We start from the raw sequence: 16,418 nt of genomic DNA, 5'->3' as shown, positions 1-16,418 counted from the left end.
CTCCTCCTTTTAGAGAAGACTCTGGCTGATAGGGAAGACTGGGGAGAGAGGACATTGCCTGAGAGGGCTTCCCTTCTCTAAACTTTCCCCTCTCCAGTCCATCCTCATTGCCACAGCAAGACTCATTTTCCTCTCCAGCCGTTACACCGATGCCTCCCCACTGTGCCAGCTGTTACTGGCTACCCATTCAGTCCAGAATATAGTACAAAATCCTCAGTCTCACACTCAAAGCTCTCCACAGTGCTGCACCTCCCTAAATCTCTCTCATCTCTGTCTACCATCCTACACATTCTCTCCGATCTGATGATCTCACACTAACATCTTCTATAATCCGAACCTCTCACTCCCATCTCCAAGACTTTGCTCGTGCTGCACCAGTTCTCTGGAATGCAATGCCTCGATCCCTCAGACTCAACCACAACATCCACAGTTTTGAACAGGACCTAAAGACACATCTCTTCAAGCAGGCCTGTAACATTCCCTATTTGGCCTTCACTACTACCACTTTGCCCCTTTTGAGACCTCTAGTTCTTAGAAATATAAAAAGCTTCACATTCTACAGTCTCCCTCTATTCTCTATGTACTTTAGACCTTCAGAGACTAGCTAGTGACTGGTTCGCTCTCCTGTATGTAACATTTTTTATTTATAAATTATGGCTGGACTATTGTATCAATAAAAGCCCTTTATGCCTTCTGTCTCTACCCCATTCCTTGTAGTCTGTAAGCTCTCCCGAGCAGGGCCCTCACTCCTTCTTTTTGAATAGTTAGTGTGTAATATTATGTCTGATACTTGTCTTTATTTGTACCCCAAAATTGTAAAGTGCTGAGGAATCTGTTGGGGCTATATAAATAAAATTATTATTATTAGTTACCAGGAACATTGCTAGGGACCTAAAACATCCGGGGCACCGGCCCACTGTGTTCCATAATGCTCAAAAAGTACAACATAAGTCAACATACTGTATTGTGACATCACTGTGTTTACTATTCCTGTACTTTGACATCCCTGTGTCTATTATTCCTTAACTGTGATGTCACTGTGTGCATATTAACCCTGTACTGTGGTGTCCCAGTGCATATTAACCCTGTCCACAAAGAAAGGATACATAAGAGAAGTGACGGGCGGCACTTACCGGGTATATGACATAACATTTTCTTTATTGCAGACAGACTGTGCAGTGTCAGACAATAAAATCAAGGGGACAGGAGCATGGGTATCTCCGGCGTGGTTACAGCCGCATCGCCCATCCGTACTCCCTCAGATGGTCTGATTAAGTCCTGTAACCACGCCAGAGCTACCCATGCTCCTGTCCCCTTGATTTTATTTTCTGACACCGCACAGTCTTGCTGCAATAAAGAAGATTTGATGTCACATACCAGGTAAATGCCGCCCGTCATTTCTCTTATGTATCCTTTCTTTGTGGATTTACTATTTACTGTCCAAGTGGCTGAGCACCCTGGATTGATTGGCATCTCACCTGAGGAACGCTGTGAAGGCAGTCTAAGAAATTACCAGCTGTGTTGAATGCTGTGTCTATCTTTGTCATATTAACCCTTTACTGTACATGAATAATTTGCATAATGTCATCACAGTACAGGGCTAAAATACACATTGATGTCACAGTAAAGGGCAAATACACACAATGATGTCACAGTACAGGGATAATACACACAGTGGTGTCACAATACAGGGATAAAACACAGTGATGTCACAGTAAAGGGATAATACACACAGTGATGTCACAGTACAGGGATAATACACACAGTGATGTCACAGTACAGGGATAATATACACAGTGATGTCACAGTACAGGGATAATATTCACAGTGATGTCACAGTACAGGGATAATACACACAGTGATGTCACAGTACAGGGATAAAACACACAGTGATGTCACAGTACAGGGATAATGCACACAGTGATGTCACAGTACAGGGATAATACACACAGTGATGTCACAGTACAGGGATAATACACACAGTGATGTCACAGTACAGGGATTATATACACAGTAATGTCACAGTAAAGAGATAATATGCAGTGACATCAGAGTACAGAGTAAACATGCACAGTGATGTCACAGTACAGTGTGTAGTACTGTGATGTCACCATTCACGAGGGGGTAGTAAGGAATGGCATAGGACAAAGCACAGTGTTTATATAATTACCTTTGCAACCAGGGAGCCTGCCGTGACCCAAAAAAAACGAAAAAACATTTGGGAGTTTTGCAACAGCTGGAGGCACCCTGCTTGGGAAACACTCATGGACTCAGCAGCTGACATTTCGGACTCTTTTCTTTTTATTCTGGGCATAGGCCCTAAATGTTTTAATCCAGTGACGCCCCTGGGGTTTAAAATCTACAAGGTGAGGACACTGTGAGTAAGGAAGCAGCTGTTGATATAGCAGTACAGCAGGGTTATTCAAAGCATAGGGGATATGTAATAGATCACACGGGGTCTGACCGCAGGGACCCCCGTGATCTACTAACTGGGGCCCCAGCAGTCTGCTTGATGGGGGCGTGCCGACCCCCGCACGGAGCAGTGGCTGACACGGCCTCACCATGAATCCCATAGACTTGAAAGAAGAAATCGCAGACGGCACTCACGGAACAGCAAGAAGTTTTATTCGGGATCGCTGGTCCACACAACAAGAACGCCAGGTAAGTCGACCGGTTTCGCGCTACGCAGAGCGTCACGTGTAAGCGCTCTGCGTAGCGCGAAACCGGTCGACTTACCTGGCGTTCTTGTTGTGTGGACCAGCGATCCCGAATAAAACTTCTTGCTGTTCCGTGAGTGCCGTCTGCGATTTCTTCTTTCAAGTTACCTACGCTTATGCTTATGGCGGACTGAGCACCGGATAAGTGGCATTTGGACCTGACAGTGCAGTGATCCAGTATACTCCAGCAGTACCGTGAGTGCGGCAGTGCCGACATTTTTCCTTCATATGTTTGTTTTATGAATCCCATAGATATACATGGAGGGGGCATGCCGAGGCCCCATTCAGGAGATCGCGGAGGTTCCAGTGGTCGGACTCCCCTTGATCTATAACTTATCCCCTATACTTTGAATAGGGGATAAGTCATATTTCACTGCACTACTCCTTTAAAGGGAACCTGTCATTAATTTTATGCTGCCCAAACCGAGAGCAGCATAAAAGTGTTATAGACAGTGGGATGAATTACTCTGATAATCTTAGGCATTTAAAGATGCAGCCAGAACCCATGAAACTAGTTACAGGGGATGGGACCCACTGCTTTCCACCTGGCCAGCCTGACTGCCGCATCTCTCCCTACCTGTGTATAGGGACAGATGTGTTATTCAATGCTTGCAGAGCTGAGAGCAGCTGCCAGGACCAGGCCCCATGACTAGTAACCTTGGTACAGTTGGCATTTTTAAACTATTATTACTCTGAAATGCTGCAGCGTATCAGAATAATTCATAGTCTCCTGGCATTCCACTACCTGCGCCGGATTTATGCTGCCTGCAGTTTGGGTTGCATAAAAACAGATGACATATTATCTTTAATAACTTGTATATAATGTGTATTTAAATTAATTTGTGTGTAATATCAAAATGATTATAAAAACACAACTAAAAATGTATATACTAAATAACTTACTCTAAATGAAGAAATGATAGCTGTATATAGTAGCCCACTGGAGCACGGATGTCCCAAACACAGTGAGAATTAGCTGGGTAAGGATTTGGATAGAATGGGCTTGTTATATTCCCATACATTTGCGTCAAAAGACCACCACAGTTTGTGTAGTATGAGTCTGAAACAAATGAAGAAATGCTTACTACAAATTCTTAGTTCAGTAATGATGAAAGAAAAAGTATATACTTCATAGCATACCTGTTGTGACTTAGTAAGAGAAAAATGAAAAATTATGCCAAAAACTGTTTTTACAACTGTAATCATAAATGGTGTACAATATGCAGGCTCATGTGCTCCTTTTGAACATTGTGGGCTCATTTGCTCCTTTTGCACCCTGTTTCCTTTTACCGGGTGGGCCATTTATATGGATACACCTTAACCCCTTAAGGACCCGGGGGTTTTCCGTTTTTGCATTTTTGTTTTTTCCTCCTTACCTTTAAAAACTCCATATGATGGCTTATTTTTTGCGCCACCAATTCTACTTTGTAATGACATCAGTCATTTTACCCAAAAATCTACGGCGAAACGGGAAAAAAAATCAATGTGAGACAAAATTGGAAAAAAAAAAACGCCATTTTGTAACTTTTGGGGGCTTCCGTTTCTGCACAGTACATTTTTTGGTAAAAATGACACCTTATCTTTATTCTGTAGGTCCATACAGTTGAAATTATACCCTACTTATGTAGGTTTGATTTTGTCGAACTTCTGGAAAAAATCTAAACTACATGCAGGAAAATTTATACGTTTAAAATTGTCATATTCTGACCCCTATAACTTTTTTTATTTTTCCGCGTATGGGGTGGTATGAGGGCTCATTTTTTGCGCCGTGATCTAAAGTTTTTAGCGGTACCATTTTTGCATTGATAGGACTTATTGATCGCTTTTTATAAATTTTTTCATGATATAAAAAGTGACCAAAAATGCACTATTTTGGACTTTGGAATTTTTTTGCGCACGCGCCATTGACCGTGTGCGCATATATATATTTTTATAATTCGGACATTTCCGCACGCGGCAATACCACATATGTTTATTTTTATTTACCCTTTTTTTTATATGGGAAAAGGGAGGTGATTCAAACTTTTAATAGGGGAGGGGTTAAATGATCTTTATTCACTTTTTTTTTCACTTGGTTTTTTGCAGTGTAGGGTCCCATAGGGACCTATAACACTGCACACACTGATCTTTCACATTGATCACTGGTTTCTCATAAGAAACCAGTGATCGATGATTCTGCCTGACTGCTCATACCTGGATCTCAGGCACTGAGCAGTCATTCGGCGATCGGACAGCGAGGAGGCAGGTAGGGACCCTCCAGCTGTCCTGTAAGCTGTTCGGGATGCCGTGGCTTTCCCGAACAGCTACCTGAGCTAACCAGCATGGTTTCACTTTCATTTTAGACACGGCGTTCAACTTTGAACGCCGCGTCTAAAGGGTTAATAGCGCGCGGCAGCACGATCAATGCCGCGCGCTATTAGCCACGGGTCCCATCCGTTGTTAGAGGCCGGGCCCGACCCGCTATGATGCGGGGCCACGCCGTGGCCCCACGTTATAGATCAGGAGCGGACTCAGGGCGTACAGGTCCTGGGTCCTTAACAGGTTAATAAAATGGGAATGGTTGGTGATATTAACTTTCTGTTTGTGGCACATTAGTATATGTGAGGGGGGGAAACTTTTCAAGATGGGTGGTGACCATGGCGGCTATTTTGAAGTCAGCCATTTTGAATCCAACTTTTGTATTTTCAATAGAAAGAGGGTCATGTGACACATGAAACTTATTGGGAATTTCACAAGAAAAATAGTTATTTACAAGTTTCTGACCACTTATAAAATGTGTTCAATGTGCTGCCCATTGTGTTGGATTGTTAATGCAACCCTCTTCTCCCACTCTTCACACACTGATAGCAACACCGCATGAGAAATTAGCACAGGCTAGCCTCATCACAGTTTGCCTCATCACTGAACAAAATCTTCTGCGTAAACTGAGGGTTCTATTGGAATTTTTGTTTTGCCCATTCTGCAGCACCTGAAACTACGGATACTGGAAGCCTGTGCTAGCATTTCTCCTGCGGTGTTGCTATCAGTGTGTGAAGAATCGTAGAAGAGAGTTGCATTGACAATCCAACACTATGGGCAGCACATTGAACACATTTTATAAATGGTCAGAAACTTGTAAATAACTCATGAAAGAATAAAGTTACGTTAAAACCAAGCACATCATTGTTTTTCTTGTGAAATTCCCAATAAATTTGATGTGTCACATGACCCTTTTCCTATTGAAAAAACAAAAGTTGGATTCAAAATGGCCGACTTCAAAATGGCCGCCATGGTCACCACCCATCTTGAAAAGTTTCCCCACTCACATATACTAAAGTGCCACAAACAGGAAGTTAATATCACCAACCATTCCCATTTTATTAAGGTGTATCCATATAAATGGCCCACCCTGTACAACGATACTTATACTGTTTATTTTTTGTTATATATATTGCACAGGGGAGTTGTAAGTCTGCCTAGGTATGAGAGATTTATATAATTTTTCCCCACCCGTTTCCCTATATGTGTTTTTAAGTCTTTTAATCTGTTTAAGGAGTCTCTTTTTTGTAATGCTTAATAAACCTTCATTTCTGTATTGACATTATATTTGGATATACTAGAGTTTTGTCTAGTTGCCTTCTTTTCTGCTTCCTATATGTTTCAGGTTGGACAACTTTTCAAGGCCCCCTGCTTTACAAATATTTTTTGGTGGTGCTTATTCGTTTACATATACATACATATACATAGCATATACAGTGGGGCAAAAAAGCCACCAATTGTGCAAGTTCTCCCACTTAAAAAGATGAGAGGCCTCAACTATGAAAGATGTAATGTAGGTATACCTCAACTATGAGAGACATAATGAGAAAAAAAATCCATAAAATCACATTGTCTGATTTTTAAAGAATTTATTTGCAAATTATAGTGGAAAATACGGTAAGTATTTGGTCAATAAAAAAAAGTTAATCTCAATACTTTGTTATATACCCTTTGTTGGCAATGACAGAGGTCAAACATTTTCTGTAAGTCTTCACAAAGTTTTCACAAAACTGTTGCTGGTATTTTGGCCCACTCCTCCATGCAGATCTACTCTAGAGCAGTGATGTTTTGGGGCTGCCACTGGGCAACACGGACTTTCAACTCCCTTAAAAGGTTTTCTATGTGTTTGAGATCTAGAGACTGGCTAGGCCACTCCAGGACCTTGAAATGCTTCTTACAAAGCCACTTCTTTTGTTGCCCGGTGTGTTTGCTTCATAGTAGGTATGGTGTTCTTTGGATGCAACTCAGCATTCTTTCTCCTCCAAACATGACGAGTAAAATTTTGTACCAAAAAGTTCTACTTTGGTTTCATCTGACTAGAGATGAGCGAACTTTTGAAAAATTTGATTCGGCCGATTCGCTGAATTTTCAGAAAAATTAGTTTCGGGTCAACTATTTTTGGCCTACAGAGAGCCTCAATAGCGGTGTAGAACAGTTTGCTTTGTTCTAACATGCATAGGGAGTGTGTTGTGTTAGTGAAATAATACTGTTATTCAGTATGACATGCAGATTACAGGCATTGCTATTAGAATCACTGCTGCAGAGCAACGATGTGGCAGCAGGGAGACCATATGGTGTCAAAATTGAAGAGGATAAAGAGATTTTTTCATGTCATTTTTATTTAATATAATTTGAATTAAACCCATTCTGGTAAGCATCGAGTTGGCGGTCCTCCGCCAGGCGAGATACCACCTGTTCCAGCCCCTGTCTCTCAGCGCCCCCCTGACTATGAAAGTGCGAATATTTCATTTAATCAGTTATGGTTCATTGTTATCGCTCCAAGCTGTTTCATTGGATTCTTGTGATAATTCCACAGGTAATATGACATTGACAACCAACGGGCCTCAGTTTTGAAAAGATTACATAGATTTTTTTTACATTTAAATTTAAGATTTATATTAGATTCCAAAGTTTAATGTCCCGGTGTTTACTTTGAACTAATACTGTATGACTACAAAACCCAATCTAACAAGTAGTCACATGGCGGCACAATGAAAGATGGAGACCATAATCTGGCAGAATGAAACAGCCTAGAATTGGAATTTAAGGTAATATACCAGGCCCAGCAGCATCACTAAACCATATAGTTGACACAGCCTGGAGCAGGCGGCAGCATGAGTAGACACTAGGACTTCACAATCCCTACGATTAAAAGATGAATTTCAAAATTGAAATTGAAGAATTATGTTAGCTAGTGCTACCATAAAATATTTGTAGGTAACGTCCCCGGCCCAGCAGCATCAGTAAACCATATATTGGCTGAATGACACAGCATGGAGGTGGCGAAAGCATGAGGAGACCGTATAGGGGGACATTTATCAATGTTTGCTTATATATTCCTTTTTTTTTAGTAATTTTTTTCTTACAATTTTTTTTGCTTATGTGCGACTTATTTATCAACTGGTTTCAGCCTATTGATACATTTTTTTCACATAAGCAATTTTTTTTTTGCTTTGGTAGTGGCTTTTTCTGCTCCATGTCTGAGCTGGAGTAAATTTGGTAAGTTTTTTCATGCCATGCAACTTTTTTGCGACTTTCACACTTGATAAATCTCTGACCACTGCAAGTCAAAAATCACTTTTTGCTTTGTTAAGCAAGATTATTATTTTTTTTGCTCAGGACACTGCACAATCAAAAAGTCGCAGAAAAAAGAGAATAGTCGTACTTGCGACTTTTTTGCGACAATTTTAAGCAAAAAAAATTACTAAATGCTTTGATAAATTTCCCCCATAGTGTCTGAATGGCACAGCAGGGAGGGGGCTGAAGCATGAGGAGACCATATAGTGTCTGAATGGAAAAGCCTGGAGTTGGCAGAAGCATGAGGAGACCATTGAAATTTCAGATTTAGAAATAAAAAAAAATTTAATTGAAATTTAGGATTTGAAACTGAAATTTTAGCTAACACTCCCAAGTCTTAGTGTCCCGGGCCCCGGCGTGTGGGTACAAAGGACCAAATCTAACAAGGAGTCACATGGTGGTAGAATGACAGAGCCTGGAGGTGGCATCGGTATGAGGAGAAAATATAGTGGCTGAATAACTGCCTGGAGTTTGTGGCAGCATGAGGAGACCATATAGTGTCTGAATTGCACAGCCTGGAGGTGGCTGAAGCATGATTAGACCATTTAGTGGCTGAATGGCACAGCCTGGAGTTTGTGGCCGCATGAGGAGACCATATAGTGGTTGAATGGCACAGCCTGAAGGTGGCAGCAGCATCAGGAGTCCTGAAAGTGACCCGGTGATAGAGTGGTGTGGTGGTTGGCAAAACCAATACCCTCTGACGAAGGTGGGTGAAAAAAGGTCTGATGCGGAGGAATGTTTGTAACTGGGGAGCAGTGCCTTAAATCTGTTTGGCACTATCCATATTTGTGAAGTGTTGGTGTGACACCATGGTCAATTTACTCTGATGACTCAGGCATGGATCAGCCAGGATTTCCACCCACCAATGCCTGATGCATCTTCACAAAGCTCAGTCTCTCCACATTTTTTGTGGACAGATGAGTTCTCCTTGGGGTGACTATTGTCCCCGCCGCATTAAACACCTGCTCTGATGGCACACTACTGGCCGGGCAGGCCAGCTTTTCCAAGTCAAACTCTGCTAGTTGCGGCCACAAATCAAGTTTTGGCTGCCCAGAAGTCCAGCGGATCTTCAAGGTGTGTTGGCATGGGCATGTCAAGGTATGCCACCACATGCTGGTTCAAGTCCTGCTCCAGGTCTACCTGCTGCTGATGAGTTGCTTCACTATGTGGGTGAAGAAATCTACTCCTCAGCGACTGCTGCTGATGAAGCTGGTACTGCTCCTTCCACCCCACCCTTCCCCAGCAGCCATCGCAGTGGAAGGTGAGTGCAGGGGTGCCCCCCCCATTCAGACCTGCGAGAGGATGGACGATGGTGCCGATAGGCATCGGCCAACTGACTACATAGGATGCCTCTGTAGTAGGTCAGTTTGTCCTTCCTCTCAGTGGGTGTAAAAAAGGCCCCTATTTTGTGGCGGTAACGAGGGTCCAATAAGGTCCAGAAGTCATCCCGCTGCCAAATGATGACAATTCATCTGTCACTACGCAAGCAAGTTGTAACGGAGCTATGGATCCTACTAACCTGTGTGGTGATGATTCAGACCATATCGGGGAGTGGAGTCTAAGGTGCCACTGGTCTTCACCAGAGCCCACCGCAAGGCAGGATGGGCTTGCTGCGGCAGGGACAGCCAGGTTGCTACCCCGACACGGCTCGACCACACAGGTAGCTCGGCAGACAAGGTACCAGAGGATTAGGCAGAAGCATAGTCAAACTTAGCAGGCGGTCAGGGCAGGTGGCAAAGGTACGTAGTCAAATAACGTAGCAGGAAGGTCTGGATACACAGGAAGAGGCAAACAGGCTTAATCTCTGGCTAGGGGCACTGAAGATCCGGCAGGGAAGTGTGGGAGGTGCGGGGACTTTATAATGTGTCAGGTGCAAGCAGTAATTATGGGCGCACTGGCCCTTTAAATTTCAGAGCTCCGGCGCACGCAGTTGAGACACAGGAGAGGTCTCATGGAGCGGAACATGGAGAGTGACGGGCCGAGATTCGCATGCGGGCGCGTCCAGCGATGTGAATGCCGGCCCCGCCGGCAGACAGGAACACAGGGACTCTGCGCTTGCGGCCGGTGTTTGCGGCCAGAGTGCAGAGTGTTAAACAAGTGAGCATACATCGTGCCATTTGTAAAAGTGACTCAGAGGGACTCCCTGCCTCCATCTCCACTGCAAACTGCCACGGTGTGTCTAGGTCCTCTGTCTCACCATCCTCATAACCCTCTAGCGCCTCTGGGTGCTCCTGCTCCTCCTCTCCTGTCAGATTACTAGAAAAACTGCCCATTTGGCGAAACCTAAACTGTGCTCCACTGTGCCCCTCCCCTCCTCCTCCAGTTCAGCGCCCACAGGGCTCATGTGGCCGTGAGATGTAGGCGCTATGTCTCCAGTGCCCTGGCCAGCCATCGTTTCCAACCCGTGTTGTAATAAATGAAGCAGTGGAATGACGTCATTCTTCCAGTAATCCTGGTAATAATAATGTAGCTTCCTCAAAGGGCCTGAGCAAATGGCAGGTGTCACGTATGAGCTGCCACTGGTTCACATTGAAGTTACACAGGGGAGTAACCCTATGCACTCGGATCATCAAGAAATCGGTGATTGCTTTTCTCTGTTCATACAGTCGGTCCAACATATGGAGAGTGAAATTCCAATGTGTGGAAATGTCACAAGGCAAGACTATGTTGGCGAATACTGTTCTGACGTTGTAGCTCAAGGAGGGTGTGCTTTGCAGTGTACGAGTGGCTGAAGTGCATGCAAAGTTTCCTTCCCATTGTTAGGATGTCTTGCAAATAGGGAGAACACTTCAGGAACCGCTTCCCAACCAGATTGAACACGTGCCATGCAGGGGGCATGGCTCAGCCTTCGCAGTCACAGCACATGCAAGATGTTCTTCCCATTGTCAGTCACCATGGTTCCCATTTCCAGTTTTTGTGGAGTAAGCCATGCTCCAATTTCTTTACACATGAGTTTTAGCAGTTCCTCCCCTGTGTGACTTCATTCGCCAAGGCAAACCATGTGAAGAACAGCGTGACACCGCCGTGCCCTGCACACATGGTATGCTGAAGGGCCACTGAGACTTGTCTGGGCAGTGGAGGCTGAGGACTCGTTGGAGGATGAGGAGGCGGAGTCCCACACTGTCACAGGACCAACGGCCTGAGTAAGCGGTGTGACCTGTCCAGGTTGGTGTTGTGGCTGTGCAGGAACCACATTCACCCTGTGAGCCGTAAAGGACATGTATTATCCCTGACCGTAGTTACAGCTCAAGATGTCGGCGCTGCCGTGCACTTTGGTACACAACGACAGGCTCAAGGACTGACCCACCTTCTCTTCCACAAAATTGTGCAGTGCTGTTACTGCCTTCTTCGCAAAAAACTGACGGCTTGGCACTCTCCAACTCGGCTCGGCACAAGCCATCAGTTGTCTGAAAGGTGCAGAGTACACTACTTGAAAAGGGAGGGACTGCAGCACCAGCAACTTAAACAGAATCACATTCAGCTTCTGCACCGTTGGATGAGTGGGTGCATACTGTTGTCTCTTGGACATGGTTTCGCCGATGGATTGTTGGCGGAATGGCTGGCTAAAAATAGGAGAAGCAGGAACATCTGGAGCGACAGAAGGAAGATATGACACACAGCTCCCTTCGGCTGAGGTGGTGGAGCCTTGGCTGGCTGAAAGAGGGAACGGTGTGCCACTGGGTGATGTAGCAGGCTGGACCACTACATCGGAGCCACGGTTCTCCCAGGCCACTTTATGGTGGTGCAGCATATGTTGACGCAGTTCCATGGTGCCAACATTGGGACCCAGACCACGCTTCACCTTCTGCCGACATATCTTGCAGGTGGCTATGTTAACTTCCTCCGGATGCTTGATGAAGAACTGCCACACTGCCGAGTAGCTGATTTTCCCACCAACAGTCCGCACTAATTGACTGCTACTTCCGCTGTCTCCAGGAACCCCTGTTCCACTACCTCCCGGGAAGGTAAGCTGCCACAAAGCAGGTGGTCTCCCCTGGGCACGTTTGGCTCCAGAATTTCCACTTCTGCCACCATGCTGACTGCCAACCATGCTACCACCTTGCTGGCTCAGCTGCTGCCTCACGGGCAACCTGAAATGCTCTTCTCCAGATGATGATGATGATGATGATGATGATGATGAAGCCTCTTCTGCACCCTGCTCCCAATTGCGATCGGCTTCATCATCAACAAGTGTCTGCACGTCACTGATGTCCTCCTCAGATTCCTCAACAGTGTCTACGTCAGGACCCTAAATGCTGGCAACACCGCTGCTCCTGGGCCATGCCAACTGAGGGTTAGAAACATAGAAACATAGAATGTGTCGGCAGATAAGAACCATTTGGCCCATCTAGTCTGCCCAATAATCAGAATACTATGAATAGTCCCTGGCCCTATCTTAGATGAAGGATAGCCTTATGCTTATCCCATGCATGTTTAAACTCCTTCACTGTATTTGCAGCGACCACTTCTGCAGGAAGGCTATTCCATGCATCCACTACTCTCTCAGTAAAGTAATACTTCCTGATATTACTTTTAAACCTTTGCCCCTCTAATTTAAAACTATGTCCTCTTGTGGTAGTTTTTCTTCTTTTAAATATGCTCTCCTCCTTTACCGTGTTGATTCCCTTTATGTATTTAAAAGTCTCTATCATATTCCCTCTGTCTCTTCTTTCTTCCAAGCTATACATGTTAAGGTCCTTTAACCTTTCCTGGTAAGAGTGTCTATATCCTTCTGGAGATACAGCCTCCAGTACTGCGCACAATGCTCCAAATGAGGTCTCACCAGTGTTCTGTACAACGGCATGAGTACTTCTCTCTTTCTACTGCTTATACCTCTCCCTATACATCCAAGCATTCTGCTAGCGTTTCCTGCTGCTCTATTACATTGTCTTCCTACCTTTAAGTCTTCTGAAATAATTACTCCTAAATCCCTCTCCTCAGATACTGAGGTCAGGACTGTGTCAAATAATCTATATTCTGCCTTAGGGTTTTCACGCCCCAGGTGCATTATCTTGCACTTATCCACATTAAATTTCAGAGTTCTGACCATTCTTCTAGTTTGCCTAAATCCTTTTCCATTTGGTGTATCCCTCCAGGAACATCAACCCTGTTACATATCTTTGTGTCATCAGCAAAAAGACATACCTTACCATCGAGACCTTCTGTAATATCACTAATGAAGATATTAAACAATATTGGTCCCAGTACAGATCCCTGAGGTATCCCACTGGTGACAAGACCTTGCGCTGAATATTCTCCACCCCTCTGTTGTCTGTTACTCAGCCACTGCCTAATCCACTCAACAATATTGGAATACAAGCTCAATGACTGTAGTTTATTGATAAGTCTTCTAGTCACCCAGTCAAAAAAATCAATAAGATTTGTTTGACATGGTCTCCCTGAAGAAAACCCATGTTGTTTTTCATCTTGCAATCCATTGGATTTTAGATGTACCACAATCCTATGCTTTAGTAGGGTTTCCATTAATTTCCCCACTATTGATGTCAGACTTACTGGCCTATAGTTGCTTGATTCCTTCCTACTACCTTTCTTGTGAATGGGCACAACATTTGCAAATTTCCAATCTTCCGGGATGGCTCCTGTTACCATTGATTGGTTAAATAAATCTGTTAACGGTTTTGCTAGCTCACCACTAAACTCTTTTAATAATTTTGGGTGTATCCCATCAGGCCCCCAGTTCTGTCTGAGGAACCCACCAACTGTTGACCCACCAGATGTCACTTGTGATGAAGTGGATGACCGTGTTAACCAATCGATGACGGCAAATGGGTTGCTGGTCGAGACACGATCGTTAGCTGATATCGGGAGCTCAGGCATCTTGCTGCGACTCCTGCTGCCACTCGCCCCTAGTCTGCTGCGACCTCTGCCTGATGAATTTAGGCCTCTGCCACTCCTCTGTGCATGTCCTTGCACTTCTCTGCCTGACATACTTAGTGCGTATGTGAGGGGAGCACAATACGCTTCACTACGCTTAAAACAGTATTTGTCTAGAACAGCAGCAAGAGTGTGAAAGGACAGCCAAAAGTACACAATCTAGGCCCTTGATAGATTAACAGGTACAAAATTGTACACTACTTAGATGCACGTATGTGGTATGCACTCATGAGGGCAGAAAAATGCTCTACAGTACACTTAAAAAAGCACTGAGGAAAAACACCAGCCGGTGATTACTTTTTCCTGGACTTTCACAGTATCTAGGCCCTTGACAGATTAACAGGTACAAAATAGTACACTACTTAGATGTTTGTATGTGTTATGCACTTGTGAGGGCAGAAAAATGCGCTACAGTACACTTAAAAAAGTATCTGAGTAAAAACAGCAGCAGGTGAGTACTTTTGCCTGGACTTTCACAATGTCTAGGCCCTTGACAGATTATCAGGTAAAAAATAGTACACTACTTATATGTAGGTATGTGGTATGCACTTATGAGGGCAAAAAAAATGCGCTACTGTACGCTTCAAATTTTTTTTGAGTAAAACACCAGCCGGTGATTACTTTTGGCTGTCCTTTCACAGTATGTTGGCCCTTGACAGATTAACAGGTACAAAATTGCATACCACTTAGATGTAGGTATCAGATATGCACTTATGAGGGCAGAAAAATGCGCTACAGTATGCTTAAAACATGCGTATTTTTGCAAAACACCAGCAGTACACAGTTGCTGGTCACTAAACCCAAAACTGCACTCTCTCACAGACTATTAGGAATGGACTGCTGGGTATTATACCATCTACAGACTAGTATAACCGGCAGATTTGTTGTGGAACAAAGACACAGAAATGTGCTGAAAAAATATTCCTGCCTCCTTTGCTAAGGTTTATGAAGTTTAGGCAGCTTGTTGAAATGTATGAGGCAACACACAACTCTCTGCCCCTCTCTGTAATACAATGCTATAGAAAGTGACTTGGAGGTTACAAATGCACGCCCCAGATGGCGTGGCTTGTCAGCCGCGGAACAGGTTATCTCGTGAAATGCCGGACTGGGGATTAGTATTCCACTAGTAACATCTTATGGTGGACTGACTGTATCTGCCCTGTATCTAAAGTTATGCACCATCTAGGTGGCATTGTGAACTATCTTTGGTCATCTAGTCTTTGAATACTGGGAGTTCTCATATCAGTGCTGTTCTGGACTATCTGCTTGTGTTATTGAGGGAAATTGGTTGCATCGGGTTCCCTTTAGCATACAGAAGGATTTTGCCAATGTGATCCATATGATGGTGCTCATCCATTAGTGAATCACCTTTGTTGATATCTTGTTCTGGCATATCAGTGCCTGGAGGACTGGTAACCTTTAAGACGCTCCGAACAACTTGTTTAGCTATTTGTCTGCTTCTGTGTGATTTATTGAAGGCTTGTTGCCATGTGCATATCTTCGCTACTCTAAGTCTGTATTGTCGCATGCACACAGTGTATTTATGTGTCAGCATTGCGTGTAATAATCTTTTTACCATCTTGTCACATCATTCCCCATTCCACGTGCATTTGTATATATATTTTTTCACAGTTTTTGTGATCCCCTGATGAACCTCTGTATATCATAGGATACACGGGGAAAAGTATAGGGATATACAGGTGTTAATCATAGGAGAACCTATATACATTTTTCCTATTTTTTCTGTATTTGTTTGTTTGATAATTATGGGAGTTTTAAGGAATTTAATAAATGAATGTTTTAGCTCTATGTGATTTTGGTATTTTTGGAAACACTGCTGTAATAATCTTTTCTGTGTAACACACACAGAGGCTATTCGTCCTATCTCTATGCAGTGTAATGAATGAAGTGACGAGCCGCAATATGGCTGCCCATTATATGTGACATCACCTACCTGCCTTCCTGCCCAGCCTTCCCGCCTTCCCAGCATTCCTTGCCCCATGTACTGACATGTGGATCCACCATTTTAGATGCCCTGGAGCCTGCTGGCACTAAATGGAGGTTAAAGGGGTATTCCAGGCCAAAACTATTTTTTTTATATATCAACTGGCTCTGGAAAGTTAAACAGATTTGTAAATTACTTCTATTAAAAAATCTTAATCCTTCCAATAGTTATTAGCTTCTGAAGTTGAGTTGTTGTTTTCTGTCTAA

The 16,418-nt window shown here is 43.8% G+C and overlaps 1 protein-coding gene across 1 annotated transcript in view; it reads right to left on the bottom strand.

Moving 5' to 3' along the window:
• The window catches only part of DMBT1 (deleted in malignant brain tumors 1), a 222,876-nt gene that overhangs the window by 70,412 nt on the left and 136,046 nt on the right, over nucleotides 1–16,418 (bottom strand). The window contains exon 12 of the mRNA XM_056563617.1: nucleotides 3,621–3,777. Coding sequence (XP_056419592.1) covers nucleotides 3,621–3,777 — 157 coding nt within the window. The remainder of the gene's footprint in view (nucleotides 1–3,620; nucleotides 3,778–16,418) is intronic.

Source organism: Hyla sarda, chromosome 3 (assembly GCF_029499605.1).
Source record: "Hyla sarda isolate aHylSar1 chromosome 3, aHylSar1.hap1, whole genome shotgun sequence".
Classification (NCBI taxonomy): domain Eukaryota; kingdom Metazoa; phylum Chordata; class Amphibia; order Anura; family Hylidae; genus Hyla; species Hyla sarda.
This window is presented reverse-complemented; position numbering and strand designations above follow the sequence as displayed.